Below are 16,673 nucleotides of genomic sequence, written 5' to 3' on the forward strand. Positions count from 1 at the left end.
TTTTTTTTTCTTTTTTTTTGAGATAGGGTCCCACTATGTAGTTCAGACTGGCCTTGAACTTGGTTATGTAGCCCAGGCTGGCCTAGAACTCATGGTAATCCTCTTGCCTCAGCCTCTGGAGTGCTGGGATTACAGCCACCTTGCTCAGGCTACAGGTTTGTTTTGTTTTCAATTTTTAATTTTTCTCTTTTATTTTGATACTCTTTTTTTCTGGTCTTTTTGAGACAGGGTCTCACTATGAAGTTCAGGCTGGCCTTACACTCACCTTGTAGTACAGGGTGGCCTTCAACTCCTGGAAATCCTTCTGCCTCAAACTCTGGAGTGCTAGGATTACAGGCATGCGCCACCAAACCCAGTTCTCTTTATTAAATTTTGAGACAGGGTGTTGTTAAATTACCCGGGCTGGGCTTGAACCTGCAAACCTAATGCCTCAGCATCTCAAGAGTTACAGGTGTGTGTCTCCAGCCCTAGCTAACATAAATTATATTCTATGAAAAAATACCTATATTGCCCCAAAGAGCTGCTAATGCAGCTCAGGGCATTTGCCCTGGTTTCAATCTTCTGTATCATATCCAAAAGAAAATACTGCAGTAGATCTTTTCTTGTCTTTAACTCTTCAGTACCAAGGACTGAACCTAGCTTCGTAAAAGATAACTGTCTAACCACTGAGCTACACTTCCAGTCAACATTCATTATTCTTTTTTTTTTTTTTTTTTTTTGCGGAACCCGGGATTGAACTCAGGCCCTAGCAATTGCCAGGGAATCGCTCATTCTACTGAACCATCTCCCCTGCCCCTACTCTTATCCTCTGACAACAGAACTGAGACATAAGGATAGATAACGAATGTAGCGTGTCTAATCATTGCGCTAAAAAAAAAAAAAAGGCAAAACCAGCTTTTATTTTTTTTAATAACTAAAGATGGAGGTTTTTTGGTTTTTTTTTGTTTTTGTTTTTTGGCAGAACTAGGGATTGAACTCAGGCCCTTGCGCTTGCCAGGGAAGCACTTATTCTACTGAGCTATCTCCTTTTTTTTCTTTGGCAATCCTTAAATCGCTAGTACTGAAAAAGGAAGGAAAGTGGGGCAGGAGGGAAAGATGGAAAAATGAGCGACAAAATTCCCTTCTTAGTTTTCCCGCGCCCCTAATTTGGTCACAAATGAACTATCCCACTGTTGAGAGACACAAGAGACATCCTCGAGAATTCTTTAAATACAACTCTCGCGCTGGTGAGATGGCTCAGTGGTCTAAAGCACCTACTTAGAACAAGCTTAGCAAAGCACAGGGACCGCGGTTCAATCTCCCAGCACCACATGCCAGCCAGCCCCGCCCCTGGGGTGGGCTGAGCTAGCCACACACACACACACACAAAAAAAAATACACCTCTCAGCCAGTGGTGCTGACACATATCTGTGATCCTGCGGAAAACTGAGGAAACAAAGATCACCCAGCCTGGCTTATTTAGGGCCTTTGTGAAACATCTTGAAATAAAAATTGAAACAGTGGCGGGCGTGGGGGGTAGTTCAGTGTGAAGGCTCTGGGTTGTATCCTTAGTACTGGGTAAAAAGAAAAATACAGGACCACTGAGATAGCTCAGCGGTTTAAAGCACCTGCTTAGGCAAACTTAGGCAAGCTGAGGGAGCACAGTTCGATTCCCCACACCAGCCACGCCCCCAACGTGGGCTGAGCCGGCCACCCCCCCCACACACACAATCAAATACAGTGATTTTTTTTTTTTTTTTTTTTTTTTTGCAGAACCGGGGATTGAACTCAGGCCCTTGTGCTTGCCAGGCAAGCGCAAATACAGTGATCTTTACAATTAGTGCGCTAATTAAATTCACAAAGAAAAAAATGTGATTAGGCACATGTGGAAAAAGTTAAAGAGACTGCAAATGTTAGAAGCCCACATCTCTGGACTCTTAAGCCAGATAGCTTTGTCCTTCATCATGTCCTGGGAGAAATACAAAGCAATCTAATGTAGGGCACACACAGGGCACACATGGATGACGCCTGAAACACCTGTGGGGCAAAGTTGGAAGCAGCGGGTAAGGAGCCAGGCACGCCCATATCTGAAGAAAGAACTGAGCTATCTACTTACATTCGTACTTCCGAATAACTGGAGGATACTTGGCCTTGATTGCTTTTTGCTCCTCAGTTAAATTGTAATCTCTAACATCTTCTTCCTGCGCCATAATTGTTGAACCGTACGCGCTATTTCCGCCCTTTACCTACCGGACTTCGGTCTAGCGTTACAACTTCCGGTATGGACCCCGCCCCTTCCGCGCGTTCTTAAAGGGCTAGGACTGGATTCTTGGCGCTCACTAGAGCTTGTCAGCCCCTAACAATTCCATCTGCATTGTGTTGCTTGGATCGTATATTTGAAGGTTAAGATCTCATCTTCCGTGCTTGTTTATAAGTAGTGTTTTTCAAAGGACAGAAAAATTGAAGGACACGTTGGTTAACATACTTCTGGGTCTAAGTGGCAAGGCTTTTTCTTTTCGTCTAGTCCCCAGAGTTAATACTAGACTCAGAAACACTGTAGATTTTTTCATCTCAGTACTGTGCTCGGAGAAAGCCGTTAGCGTAAAGTAACAGCCCTTAAGAAAATGGCTGCCCCCGGGAGTGTGCGGCCTAAACCACTCACGTGATCGGTTTGGGCACAGTCCCATCCGCCCGGGCGCGCGCGCAAACTGGAAATCAGCTACAGGAGGGGTAGCGGAGCGCGCGTCTAGGCCCCGCGGGAAGCAACTCTACGTACCAGGATTGGCCGAGAATGTAGTTTCCCCGCCCATTCCGCCGTTTGGTGAGCTCTGGTTGGTCGATGTTGGCGCGAAGGCGCGCTAGCCCGCCCTCACGCAGGGGCCGCAGGAAACAATAGAGGCCGCGCGCGCTGAGCGAGCGCCCGCTGCCTCTCGGCCCCTCCCGCATCGTTCGGCCGTAGGGTCCTCAGGCTTTCCTGCCACCATGGCTGACAAGGAAGGTGAGTGTGCCGGAGGGCGTCCCAGGAGGGCAGGAGGTGCTGGTACTGCGTCGCGGCCTGTACACGGCCTAGTAGAGGGAGGCAGGCCCGGCGCAGCCCTAACTCGGCAGGCGTGAGGAGGGAGCTCCCGGCGAGGCGGGCCAACGGATGCGCGTTGCCTCTGAGCGAAGTCGGCGGCGGGGTCCCGACGGGCATGCATTCCCTTGTCTCCCCCTGGTCGGCCCGCGCAGCCCTCTCCTCAGGCCCGGAGCGCGGCTCCTCGCCGGTGCTGTGGACTTTGCGTACGGGAGCGCGCGTCGAAGGCCCGTCCCGTCGTCCCAATAGTTAACGGACTTGTGGCCCGCGAAGGTGGACAGCAGTGTTAGTGCTGGGCCTGGGGGGCAGGGGATGAGATAAAATTTCTCCTCTCAGAATTAGAGCGAAGGCGCCACGCGAATGGCTTTAGAGAGATGTACTCGGCTCCTTTTCTGTTCGCTAACTTGATTTGTTTAAACACATTTTAGCAGCCTTTGACGATGCAGTGGAAGAACGTGTGATCAACGAGGAGTACAAGATATGGAAAAAGAATACACCGTTTCTTTATGACTTGGTGATGACCCATGCTCTGGAGTGGCCCAGCCTAACAGCACAGTGGCTTCCAGATGTAACCAGGTGACACGAATCTCTTGAATGTTACTTTGCTATCTCTTTGGTGTACATTTCTCAGTCGTCGGAGATGGCACGGATCAAAGCCTTTTAGTGACTTTTTTTTTTTCTCTAGACCAAAAAAGAAACTCAGAATGTAAAATTTTTGCGGTTTTCCTGGCAAGAGTTAGTGTTGATGTTTTGTTTTTTCTCTGATAACTGAGTTGAATAGCCACATTTTAACTATAGTTAACCGAATAATATGAAGAATGTCAGCCTTCAAAAAAATATTTGGAATCCCTTTCATTCAACAAAACACATTTGAATTCTCACAGTCCGTTGCAGTAGCTGGTTAATACAAAGATAAATATGGGACCTGCTTTCAAGGAGCACATTGTCCAGTTGAAGAGGCAGATAGCAACTAGTAATTATAATTATGTGTGATGAGCGTAATTTTACAGGTAATTGGGATACTTAGAAAGCACCACAAAGGTCCTAGAGATACAGTCCTGGGTACCATCCGTGGTACCAAACAAAGAGACACCTGAGCACCTTGCATATGGAGGCTAAGGCAAAAGGTTCCAAGGTGGACAACTTAAACACTGGTTCAAGATTAAAAGGATGGAGAATGTGGCTCAGTGGTAGAGTGCTTGTCTAGCAAACCCCTAGGTTCTGTCCCCAATAGAGATTGGGGGAAAAACCTGAAGGTGTCATTACATAGTTCTCATGTAAGGAAGGTGGATATGAGCACACATACTCCTTGTAGATAGCTTACCCCTGAGGAGGCAGCATATCATCTTATTGAGCTTTAATTGAGGCACTATTAGGTTCCATATATTAGTATGTACAAATTAATTATAATTGCTCTAGCAGACACAAAAAATAAAGCAAGAAAGGTGTTCCTTCATGTGGGATGTCAGAATTAACTTCCAGAAGTGACAATGGAAGGATAAAAGTGAATGTAGACACTTTCTGTTTTGTTGTGATGATGATGGTTGTGGTTGAGGTTTTGTTTTGTGTTGTTGTTGTTTTTTGGCAGTACCAGGGATTGAACTCAGAACCTTGTGCTTGCCAGGCAAGTGCTTATGCTACTGAGCTATCTCCCTGACCCCTGAGATGTGGTCTTGTTGAGTTGCTAGGCTAGGCTCAAACTTGGTGATCTTCCTGTCTTTCTATAGGAGGTTCCTAAAGCTGAAATAAGGAAGCAGATTCACCATACCCAGAGAATAGATTTGCTGGCTACCATCACAGAAAAACAATTTTCAGTCCTTTGAATAACGACTATGAAGACAACAATATGCAATGTATTGATTATTGTGTCTGTCCTAACTTGCTTTAAAACTGTTTCATCGCTATTTTATCTTTTTTTTTTCTTATTTAAATGAAGAAAAAAATAAAAGAAAAAGAGTTTTTAAGACTAGTCAGTAAGAAACATGGCAAGGTATAAACTCAAAGGAATGGGGCCAGGGAGATGGCTCAGTAGGATAAGCGCTTGACTGGCAAACGCAAGGATCTGAGTTCAATCCCCAGTTCCGCAAAAAAAAAAAAAAAAAAAAAACCACTCAAAGGAATAGAGTGTGGGGGGCCAGGGAGTTAGCTCAGTAGAACAAGTGCTTGCCTGGCAAGCTCAAGGGCCTGAGTTCATTCCCTGGCTCCACAAATAAATAAAACTGAATTCCTGAATCCTACCTCTCCTACTTTGCCTAATCCTATCAGGCTCTCTTAAGAATAGAGTATGGGCAGGACCTGAAGAGAAAAATATATTTTTTGGAACAGGGAACATTGATGCTTCTATTTAGAAGCTAGAAGCCAGAAGAAAGGTGGCTTGCCCCCTAGAAGGGTACTAGCTCATTCTATAAGTTTAGACCTAGTTTTTATTTTATTTTTTTAAATTTTATTTATTTGTGTGTGTGTGTGTGTGTGTGTGGTGGGGGGGGCAGCTCAGCCCACCAGGGGGCGGGGCTGGCTGGCATGTGGTGCTGGGGGATTGAACCGGGGTCCCTGTGCTTTTAGTTTGTTCTAAGTAGGTGCTTTAGACCACTGAGCCATCTCACCAGCCCCAGACCTAGTTTTTATTTTAGATAGACAAATTTTTTCTTTCTTGTTTGAGACAGGGTCTCACAGTGCAATTCAGGCTGGCCTTGACCTCACTTTGTATCCCAGGTTGGCCTCTAATTATGCAAGGATCCTCCTGCCTCAGCATTCCGAGTGCTCAGATTACAGATATGTGCCACCATGACTGGCACTGGATAGGCAATTTAAACATTCTTTGGATTCTCCCAAACTGTGAACCTATTCTTTTATTTTAGGATTGATTTCTATTTACTTTCTCAGTTAAGCCAATTTATGAACTTGGGGTACTGCTAAGAAATTTTGGGTATAAATGGTCTGGAAGGAAAAGTGTGTAAATTTAGTGACTGGGAATGCTGATATAGATGACTTTTGCATCTGAAAGTTGCAGTCTTTTTTTTTTTTTTTTTTCTAAGAGCAGAATATATTTGGAGGGGGGAGCTTTTGTCTGAGAGAGGGACAGAAGGAGGGCTGGAGCAGGTTGTCCCCGTCTTCTTAAAAGTGTAGTTTTTAGTTAAGAGTTTTCTGTTTCTGCTTTTATTTGTAGTCTCCTGCCTCAGTCCAACATAGTGTTGGTGTACATCACCATATCTGGTTAGAGGATAGATACTAATACAGGGTTTTAGCAGAAATCACCGTGCCTGTTGGATGAATTGTTTCACATTCAGACTGACATACAAACTGGTTGTGGTGCTGCATCCCGGTTATCTCGAAGGCTGAGGATCATCACTAAGTTCCAGGACACCCTGGGCTACATAGTGAGACCTTGTCTCAAAAAATAAAATCAGAATAACATTCAAAAACTATAAGCTGGGTGTAGTGGCTCATACCTGTAATCCTAGCACTCTAGCGTGGCTGGTGCCGGGAGGACTGTTTTTTAAGAAGGAGGTTTTGTTGGGTTGTTGTTGGGGGCTTTTTTGGGTTTGTTTTTTTTTTTTGTTTTGTTTTTTGTTTTGTTTTTGCTACTTCAGGCTGCCTTAAGGGCAGTTCTGGTTTTTTGTTGTTGTTTTTGTAGTACCAGGGATTGAACTCAGGACCTTGTGCTTGCCAGGCCTGGTTTTTTGTTGTTGTTTTTGTAGTACCAGGGATTGAACTCAGGACCTTGTGCTTGCCAGGCAAGTGCTTATTCTACTGAGCTATCTCCCTGGCCCCTTATGGGCAGTTCTGGTACAGCTTCTGGAGCTGGAAATTGAACCACGGTCTAATGCGCCTGCCTGCATTTACTCAAGCAGTGCTTTAAACAACTGAGCTATCCAGCAAAGCCCCCAGGAGGATTGTTTAAGATAAGCCTGGGCTACAAAGTGAGCTCAAGGCTAGCCTGAACAGCACAGCAAGATCCTATCTCAGAAGGCAGCCTGGAGGGGGAGATAACTCAATAGAATATGTGCTTTCCTGGCAAGTACAAGGGCCTGAGTTCAATCCTCAGTTCTACAAAAAAAAAAAAAAAAAAAAAGCCGGGGGCGGGGGGTGGGGGAGGTGTCTTACTGGTTAGCTCAGTTGTTTAAGTTCCTGCTGGGGCAAACTCAGTCAGGCACAGGGGACCCTAGCTCAATCCCCAGCTCCACATGACTTACCAGACCCTCTGTTGAGGCAGCCTGAGCTAGGTCCCTCCCCCCAAAAAAAAAAATTATGTTGTAACATTTAAAGAAAAACCAAAGTCTTTTTGTATACTGAATAGCTAAATACTTTCAAAACCCAAAGTTAAGATATTATTGTGGTTCAGTTCAAGAAGTAATAAGATGACCTGAATTTTTCAAATGGGTCTAACTTAAATGTTATACAAAACTGTAGCAAACACCTAGAAGTTTAGGTTGGAAGTTTCTAAATCATGACCTAATTTTCACATTCAGCTGATCACCAATCTGAAATAGGGATCAATCTGAAATTAGGGAGTTAAAAGATAAAAGGAGTCATCCACCCACTCTTGCATATTGAGATTGAACCCAGGGCCTTTGGGCTGAGCTACATAACTAATTGCCTACCTTTTTTTGGTACCAGGGATCAAACTCAGGACCTTGCCTATGCTACTGCACTACCTCCTCAACCTGCCCACTCTTTATTTTTAAGAGGCACAGGAAGGGTTTATTAGGCAGACATGTAAGAAGTCCACACTGAAAGTAATAGAATACAGGTCCAAGGGGGAGGTGTGCAGTGGTTTGGAGCTTTGTGTTTTTGGTGATTGGAATCTGAATTTTGGCAATCTATAGTCATGGTCTTGGTTTGGGGAATAGGAGGAAATGTCCCACCCATAGAAAGATAATGGTCTTCATAGGAAAAAAAACCATTTTGCTGGGCAGGGTAGCACCTGTAATCCCAACACTCAAAGGCTGAGGTAGGAGAATTGCTGTGAGTTCAAGGTCAGCCTGAGCTACATAGCAGGGCTCTGTCTCAAAAGGGGACGGGCAGCCAAGTAGCTCAGCAGAAAAAGCACCTGCAAGCAAGAGCCGGTGGTTCTGTCTCTAGGCCTGCCTTATGGGCCCTGTCCCCAGGGTGTGCTGAGACCACAGTTGAGACTGGGCATGGTGCTACACGCCTGTAATCCCAGCTCTTGGGAGGCTGTAAACAGGTGGATCACTATGATTCTGATCTAGTAGTGAGACCCTAAACACCCTGTAGCCCATTCTCTAAAATACAAATAAAAAAAAGAAGAAAGAAGGGCCGGCCAGATAGCTCATCAGGTTAAAGTGCCTGTTTAGGCAGATACAGAATGAGACTGGGTGATGGAGTGTGGTGCCACATGCCTGTAATCTCAGAGCCAGGTTGAAAAAATAGGAAGGATCACTACAAGTTTGATCTATGTAGTGAGACCTTGTAAATTCTGTTCAGAGAGAGAGAGAGAGAGAGAGAGAGAGAGAGAGCGAGCGAGCATGAGAGTGAGCAAGCAAATTTTATAAGTGAAAGGTATTGCCCAGGCTTATTGTGTTCTGGAGGAAAAGAAAGGGAAAAAGTTGTTTTAATCTGGACTTGTGTACTAAACCTGCAGCTTTCATTTTTTTTTTAATTACGGGTTTTTTTTTCTTCTTTACCTATTTGTTTTCCCTGTATCTCATTTTTTAAATTTTGTTTTTATTTTGAGACAGGATATTTCTAAATTGCCCAGACTGAGCTGGAACCTGTAATCCCCCAGGTCCAGCTTCTCAGGGTAATGAAGTCACAAGTGTGCAGGACCACGCTCTGCTCATTTGTCCTTATCTCAATTCAAACCACTGAAGAGTTTGTTAGTATTTGCTGAGAAAAATAGCTTTTTAAGACTTCTCAGAAAATGTAATGGTTTACTAGGTTTGGAAAATAACATGTTACACTAAATTCCTCACAGCCGAAACATGCCTTTGGCTGTCTGTTTAGCAAATAAAGGTAAATGTAGTTTTTCTGTTCTTGTTTTTTTTTTTTTAAATATTTATTTATTTGTGTGTGTGTGTGTGTGTGTGTGTGTGGCCAGCTCAGCCCACCAGCGGGCGGGGCTGGCTGGCATGTGGTGCTGGGGGATTGAACCGCTGTCCCTGTGCTTTGCTAAGCTTGTTCTAAGTAGGTGCTTTAGACCACTGCGCCATCTCACCAGCCCCTCTTGTTTGTTTTAAGATGAAAATTATATGCTTAAAAGCAAGCAGCCATAAGGGAAAATATGTAGTCTTTTGTGTCATTTTCTGGTGCTCATTTATTCCACACCACCACCTTTTTATAAACATAACTAGTTCTGTAACTACTCTCTTTTCAATGGTTCTTCTCTAACCTGAATACCAGTATTTCCAATTGTTTGCTCATCGTAGTCCTCTATTCTTTTCTGCCCTTTCTCTATGCAGCCTAGATGCTTTCATGTCTTTTCTTTTTCATTTTGGTACCAGGAATCAAATTCAGGACCTTGTACTTGCCAGGAAGGCATTTGTGCCACTGAGCTCTATCCGCAACATTCTCACATCTTTCTGTATTATACTAGTACAGAGGAATCAGTAGTGGTATCTATAGACCCAGTTGCTGAGATCTTCCTGCAGTTTTGGCTCCTAATTGTATCTTCTGTGGAGTATTGCACTGGCTTCTCTAACTTCACGTTCCTTACCTCAAGGTCCAGCCCCAACTGTCCCATTATCCCTATTTGTTTTTACGATACGACTTTTTGACATTTCCTAGGTTTTCTTCTGTGAGTGGTTAGTTTATAAGCCCTAAAGAACCCTATTTGTGATGCTGCTTTCCCATCTAGTTCCAGGCTTTCAAATTAATATTCACCGAATGTGGTGGCTCACACCTGTGATGCAGGAGGATCACAGTGAATTTGAGACCAACCTGAACTACTAGTGAGTTCAAGGCCAGCCTGAACTATATAGCCAGGCCCTGTCTCGGAAGAAAAAGAAAAAAATACTTAAAGAGTCAGATTTCAATGTGTTTTCTATGCTTTTTTCCCACTGTGCTTTCCTATATTCAGTCATTTTAGGACTTTAAGTCCAATTCTGATATTTAGTAGTTATAGGGTCTTAGAGAGCTTTCTTGTTTTCCTTAAACTTTAAGTATTTTCATTTTCAATTTGGATGCTTCATACTGGTGGCGGGGGGAGGGGGGGTTGTTTATTTTTTGAGACAGGGTCATGTTTTATAGCCCAGGCTGGCTCCTACTGCCTCAGCTTCTGTAGTGCTGTGATTACTGAAGTGTGTCACCATGCCTGACCATAGCGTTGTGGTGGTATTGCCTTTAAGGTATTTTTGTGGGGTTTTTTTTTGGGGGGGGTGAGATAGGGTCTTGCCAAGTTGCCCAAGTGGGTTCAAATTTGTGATCCTCATGCCTTGACCTGCCAAAGTTCTGGGATTGCATGTGTATACCACCATGCCCATAATTGGGTTTCATGGGGTTCTTTTTGATTTGTTTTTATTTTTATTTATTAAATTTTTTTTTCATCGTGTAACCCAGACTGCCCTTAAACTCGTGGTGAGTGTCATGTTTCAGCCTCTGGAGTCCTGAGACCACAGGTGTGTCGCACCACACCCATAGTTATTAGTGTTTTAACAGGTGTCTTACCACTTTTGAGACTTGCTTAGGTCTCACCCCTTCATTATTTTCTGAATGTCAGAAGTAATCTTTTTTTCCCCCCCTAACATTTTTGAATGTGACTAATGACTCATGACTGTAAGGTCAGGAATCATGTTTTAATCATCTTTGTGCTTTGACAGCACTTGGAGCAGTTGTCTGTTGATTAGTGACACATATGACTGAACATTTAGCATACCTGATGTTCTTTCCCTTGACAGAGCTAGGTATTAGGGATTAAACCCAGGGCCTGGCATATGCTCTACCACTGAACTACACCTACCTACAGCCCCTCCCACCCCGACTCTTAACAAAGGTTCTAATAGACAAAAATATTACTATATCTAGCAGTTGTCTTTAAAAAAAAAAAAAAAGGATAATGGTTACATTTATTTGTTTGTTTATTTTGCGGAACCAGGGATTGAACTCAGGCCCTTGCACTTGACAGGGAAGTGCTTATTCTACTGAGCCATCTCTCCGGCCCCAGTTGTCTTCCTTTTAACCCTTTGTAAAGAGTGTACAGCTAATCTACCTTTTATTCCATTAAACATATTCTTCAAAGTTGTTTTGTTTTTATGGTAGTGATATTAGAGATTGTACTCAGAAGGTCATTTGTGCCAGGCAAGCACTCTACCACTATGCTACCACCCAATCGAACTCCGCTACTTCTACCTTCCTGTACTGGGATTAAACCCAAGGCCTTCATCCTGTGCTACGTCTCAGCCTTTTACTTTGAGACAGTCTCTTAAGTTACCCAGGTAGCGATTCAACAAAACATTCCTCCTGTCTCAGCCTCCCAGAGTGCTAAGTTTATAAGTGTGTGCCATGAATCCCAGCTTTTTATTTTTTGAGGTAAGGTCTTGCTGAGTTGGCCAGACTTGCCTCATAATTGTGATTCTTCTGCCTTGACCTCCCATGTAGCTGAGATGACAGGCATGTGCCACCACACTGGACTTAGAAGTCTACGTTCTTGATCAAGTTTAAAAATAGGTACTCTGTGTTTTTTTCTGTATAGTAGTTGTCCCTTAGAAGTAGAAAATAGAGGGCCAGGAAGATGGCTCAGTAGAATAAGCGCCTATCTGGCAAGCGCAAGGGCCCCGGTTCTGCAAAAAAAAAAAATAGTAGTAGAAAATAGGTCTCTTAATAACTTTGTTTTCTCAAAGTCTGATTATTATGGTGCTAATGTGGTCTCTTGGTTTTACTAATTTGAATAGTGACCATTTGTTGCTATTGCAGACCAGAAGGGAAGGATTTCAGCATTCATCGACTTGTCCTGGGGACGCATACATCAGATGAACAAAACCACCTCGTGATAGCCAGCGTACAGCTCCCTAATGATGATGCCCAGTTTGATGCGTCACACTACGACAGTGAGAAAGGAGGTAGGCATTTTAAAGATGAAAGATTTTATATATATGATACATATATATCATGATGCAGCTCAGACTCAGTGATCCTCCTAGTTTTAGCTGCCCCAGTTCTGTGATTACAGGGATGCACCACCATGCCTATTCTGGGTAGCAGTACCCCCCTAATCCCACTCCCACCCAGGAACCAAGGTAGCGTTTGGTGCCAAGGATCAAACCCTGGTCTTTGTGCTTTCCTAAGCAAGCACTTAGTCTGCTGAGCGATCTCCCTGGCCCAGGTGAAAGAATTTTTGATGTAGAGTGATATCTTCCATATCTTGAGTTATTGTAAAAGGAAACCAGTTTGATAAGGCAAGTCTTAGGGCTTGGGGGCTGGGGAGATAACTCGGCAGTCTAAGCGCCTGCCTGGCAAGTGCAGGGACCTGAGTTCAGTCCCCTATACCGTATGTCTTGCAAGCTCCCACAACTGGGTGGGGTGGTGCACACCTGTAATCGCAGCGCTGGGTAGGCTGAAACAGGAGGATCACTACAAGTCTGCACTGTGTAATAAGACCCTTTATCCAATAAATAAATGGAAAATTAAAAAAAAATAGATAAAACACTTGGGAAAGCTTGAGTTCGTACTATAGGAGAAATAATTAACATGTACTTGGTTCTGTACATTTGCTATATATACTGCTAAGCTGATAATAAAGAGATTTCTACAACTGAAGCAAAAATCTCTCATACATTATTGCTATGTGTTCTCGTCAAGAGTTAGTGCCTCTAAGAAAGATGAAATTGGACATGGATATAAACTTTACTATATACAGGGTTCATAAGACATTTATGATATTATAGTTTGTTTGGAAGGGGGATAGAGGAAAAGGCTTTGAATGTTTTAGGGGGTAACCTTGTTGTGTGTGTGAACTGAAGATCAAATTCAGTACCTTGTGCTTGCCAGGATGGCGCTTATGCTGCTGAGGTATATCCCTGGCCCCTTTTTTTCTTTTTGAGTGAGGGTCTTAGTATGTAGCTCTGGCTAGACCCAAAACCACTGTAATCCTCCTGTCTCAGCCTCCTGTACCTCCTGCATGCTAGGATTACAGGAATGTGCCACCATGCCTGGCTAGAGGGGTAACATTTGGGGGGTGGGGATATACTAGGGATCAAACTCGGGACCTTGTGCTTGCCAAACAGGCACTTATGCCACTGAGATGTCTTCCCAGCCCAAGGAGCAACAGTTTTTAAGAGTTCAGAAGTACTGGCTTAGGGGGACCAGGGAGATGGCTCAGTGGAATAAGCACTTCCCTGGCAAGCGCAAGAGCCTGAGTTCAATTCCCAGTTCCACCAAAAAAAAAACCAAAAGAAATACTGGCTTAGGGCCAGGGAGATACTACTCAGTAGAATAAATGCTTACCTGGCAAGCACAGGGTCCTAAGTTCAATCACCGGTACCACAGGGAAAAAGAGAGAGAACGAGAGAGATACTGGCTTAAATTACCCTTTCCAGACTTAAGAGAGGTGGAAACAACTTGATCATGGCACTTACTGTGTATATAAAAATTAAATTTCATTGAGCCATTACACTGTACTTTTAGAAGATACCTTAAATCCTTTATTATTGCCCTCCAATTCAAATTGTTTTTTTTTTTTTATTTTTTTTTTAAATTTTTTTATTTATTTATTTGTGTGTGACTGTGTGGCCAGCTCAGCCCACCAGGGGGCGGGGCTGGCTGGCATGTGGTGCTGGGGATTTGAACCGCGGTCCCTGTGCTTTGCTAAGCTTGTTCTAAATAGGTGCTTTAGACCACTGAGCCATCTCACCAGCCCCTCAAATTGTTAAAAGGTAGAAAAATCATTATTTGGTTTCAGTTGATCTTTCCATACTTAATCTAGTGTGATACTGGATGCAATATAAGTTCTTAGGATACAGATCAGCAAACACGGTTCAATTCCCCATCTGTGTAGGAGTTTTGGAAATTCATTCCTTTAAGTAGTCCTCTGTGATGGGAAGAAAGAACAGAGTCAGAAAATTGGCCCTAGAGACTAGCTATGGTTTTGGGTAGTTCATTCAGACTAAACCATTTCTGTTGTTAGGTGAAAATTTTTAAGTAGGGTGTGTGTGTGTGTGTGTGTGTGTGTGTGTGTGTGTGTGTGTAAATATATTCTGGTAGTAATGTAATAAATTTTATATATCAGTGCCAAAGACCCTTCCCTCTATAAAACTATACCATATGGATCACTGTGAAGTGGACACATTTTTCTATAAAAGGTTCACCCTGTGAATGGGATCACTCAACAGGTGTGTTGTGTTGAGTACTTACTGTATATGAGCATTTTTTTCTTAGTACACAAAATATGCAAATGTGTTCATAATTTACTTTTTCTGACCTACTGTCTCTTGGACACACAGCTAAGTGAGTAGTACCCAGCCAGGACCATTTTGTTTTTCTGTTTTTTTTGGTGGAACCGGGGATTGAACTCAGGCCCTTGCGCTTGCCAGGCAAGCGCTTATTCCACTGAACCATCTCCCCAGCCCCAATTTTGTTTATTATTTTTATTTATTTGGTACAGGGTATCACTGTATAGCTTGGACTCATAGTGATTCTCCTGTCTCAGTCTCCCCAGCGCTGGGATTACAAGTGTGCACCACTGCACCCAGTTTTGGTGGATGGTTTAGTGCAGCATGTGGTGCCAGGGATTGAACCTTAGTCTCTGTGCTTGCCTAAGCAGGCACTTGGTCTGCTCAGCTATCTCCCCAACCTCTCCAAGGCCATTTTTTTTTCCTTCGGAACCGGGGATTGAGCTCAGGCCCTTGCGCTTGCCAGGGAAGCGCTTATTCCACTGAGCCATTTCCCCGGCCCCTATCCAAGACATTTTAAAATAAAGTTGAGAAGCTGGCGAGATAGCTTAGCAGTCTAAAGTGCCCACATAGGCAAGTACAGCAACTGTGATTCAATCCCTGGCACCACATGTTGTGCCAGCCACATAGCCCAGGGCGGGCTGAGCCAGCCTCACACACAAAAAAATAATGTTGATACACTAAATTGCCCTTCAAAAATGATTCACAGTCACACTTCTCCGCATCCTAGCAAACACTGAGTTTATTTATCATAATTGTGTGTGGTGTTTTTGGGTTTTTTTCCCGTAATTGTGTTTTGAGGGTAGTTTTGTTTTTTGTTTCTATTTGTGACACCATTATAGTTTGTGGCAGTCCTTCAAGAAGCACAGCCTCTCAAATGCTGGTTTTATAGGAATGGGATTATAGTTTTCTAAAGCAGTTTTACTGTATACTTCAGGCTGGCCTCAAACTCACTGTGATCCTGCTTTGTCCTCCCAAATCCTGCCATCATGGCAGGGTTTGTTTTGTGGATTCCTTGGTGTGGGTGGGTGTGGGTTTGTGTTCGTGTGTGTGTGTGTGTGTGTGTGTGTGTGTGTGTGTGTGGGTTTGTGTTCGTGTGTGTGTGTGTGTGTGTGTGTGTGTGTTCTCTTTGACGGAACTGGGGATTAAACTCAGGCCCTTGCATTTGGCCAGGAAGCACTTATTCTACTGAGGCATCTCCCGGCCCCAATTCCTTGTTGTTAAGAGTTTTTTGTTTTTATTTTGAGATTCTCAGAGTACTGGCTGGCCTTGTACTCAAGATCCTCCGTCCTTAGCCTCCCACACCCTGAAATTGCGGGTAGGCTTAACATTGCATCAAACAGCACACATAGTTAGTTATGATAGTTTAACTAATTTCTCTTAATTCATTAAAAAAAGGTTTGTGCTAATATTGTTTGGACAGTTAAATGCCTATAACTGGTGCTCTGAGAAACTAAAGATAACAATACACAATATATTAACTGTTGTTATTCTGTTTCTCGTATTGAAATTGTTTTCTTTTTAAATTTATAAACTCGTTAAGGCCGGCCAGATACCTCAGTGGATTAAAGTGGCAGTTGAGACTGGGTGTAGTGGCATGTGCCTGTAATCCCAGCTTTTGAGAGGCTGTAAACAGGCAGATCACTGTGGAGTCCAATCTGGTAATGAAACCCTGAGGAGGGCTGGTGAGATGGCTCGGTGGTCTAAGGCACCTACTTAGAATCAAGCTTAGCAAAGCACAGGGACCGCGGTTCAATCCCCCAGCACCACATGCCAGCCAGCCCCACCCCCTGGTTGGCTGAGCTGGCCACACACACATAAATAAATAAATAAAATTTAAAAAAGAAAACAAAAAAGAAACCCTGAGGAGTCTGATCTAGTAATGAAACCCTGAACACCCTGTAGACCCTTTCCTGAAATTAAAAAAAAAAAAATTATAAACTCATTGTGAGTTGGAGGCTAGTGTGAAGTACATAGTAAAACTGTCTTAGAAAAACTAAGTGAGGTCCTTTCCTATAATTGGGGGGGTAATGTTGGTTTTTTGTGTTTTTTTGTTTGTTTGCTTTTGCGGTACCAGGGACTGAACTCAGGACCTTCTGCTTGCCAAGCAGGCGCTTATGCCGCTGAGCTAGATCCCTGGCCCTCCCTTTCCTATAATGCCAGCATTTGGGAGACTGTGCTTGAAGAAGCGCCACAAACTGAAGAGGAATATGATGATGTCATTCATATATGTATATTTTTTTATTAAAATCTATAAGTTTAGATTAATTTTCCTTCAA

The 16,673-nt window shown here is 43.5% G+C and overlaps 2 protein-coding genes across 4 annotated transcripts in view; one reads left to right on the forward strand and one right to left on the reverse strand.

Moving 5' to 3' along the window:
• Zbtb8os (zinc finger and BTB domain containing 8 opposite strand) overlaps positions 1-2,742 on the reverse strand; it is a 14,276-nt gene extending 11,534 nt beyond the window's left edge. Inside the window, exon 1 of one of the 3 annotated variants that reach the window (XM_004640975.3) lies at positions 2,096-2,742. In XM_004640975.3, coding sequence (XP_004641032.1) covers positions 2,096-2,189 — 94 coding nt within the window. In that variant the 5' untranslated portion in view covers positions 2,190-2,742. The remainder of the gene's footprint in view (positions 1-2,095) is intronic. The other 2 variants (XM_023701083.1, XM_023701084.1) reach the window with 2 other exon arrangements.
• A 122-nt stretch (positions 2,743-2,864) lies between these two features.
• Rbbp4 (RB binding protein 4, chromatin remodeling factor) overlaps positions 2,865-16,673 on the forward strand; it is a 27,841-nt gene continuing 14,032 nt past the window's right edge. Inside the window, exons 1-3 of the mRNA XM_023701040.1 lie at positions 2,865-2,977; positions 3,481-3,628; positions 11,921-12,066. Coding sequence (XP_023556808.1) covers positions 2,962-2,977; positions 3,481-3,628; positions 11,921-12,066 — 310 coding nt within the window. The 5' untranslated portion in view covers positions 2,865-2,961. The remainder of the gene's footprint in view (positions 2,978-3,480; positions 3,629-11,920; positions 12,067-16,673) is intronic.

Source organism: Octodon degus, unplaced genomic scaffold (assembly GCF_000260255.1).
Source record: "Octodon degus isolate 3935 unplaced genomic scaffold, OctDeg1.0 scaffold00130, whole genome shotgun sequence".
NCBI classification, from domain to species: domain Eukaryota; kingdom Metazoa; phylum Chordata; class Mammalia; order Rodentia; family Octodontidae; genus Octodon; species Octodon degus.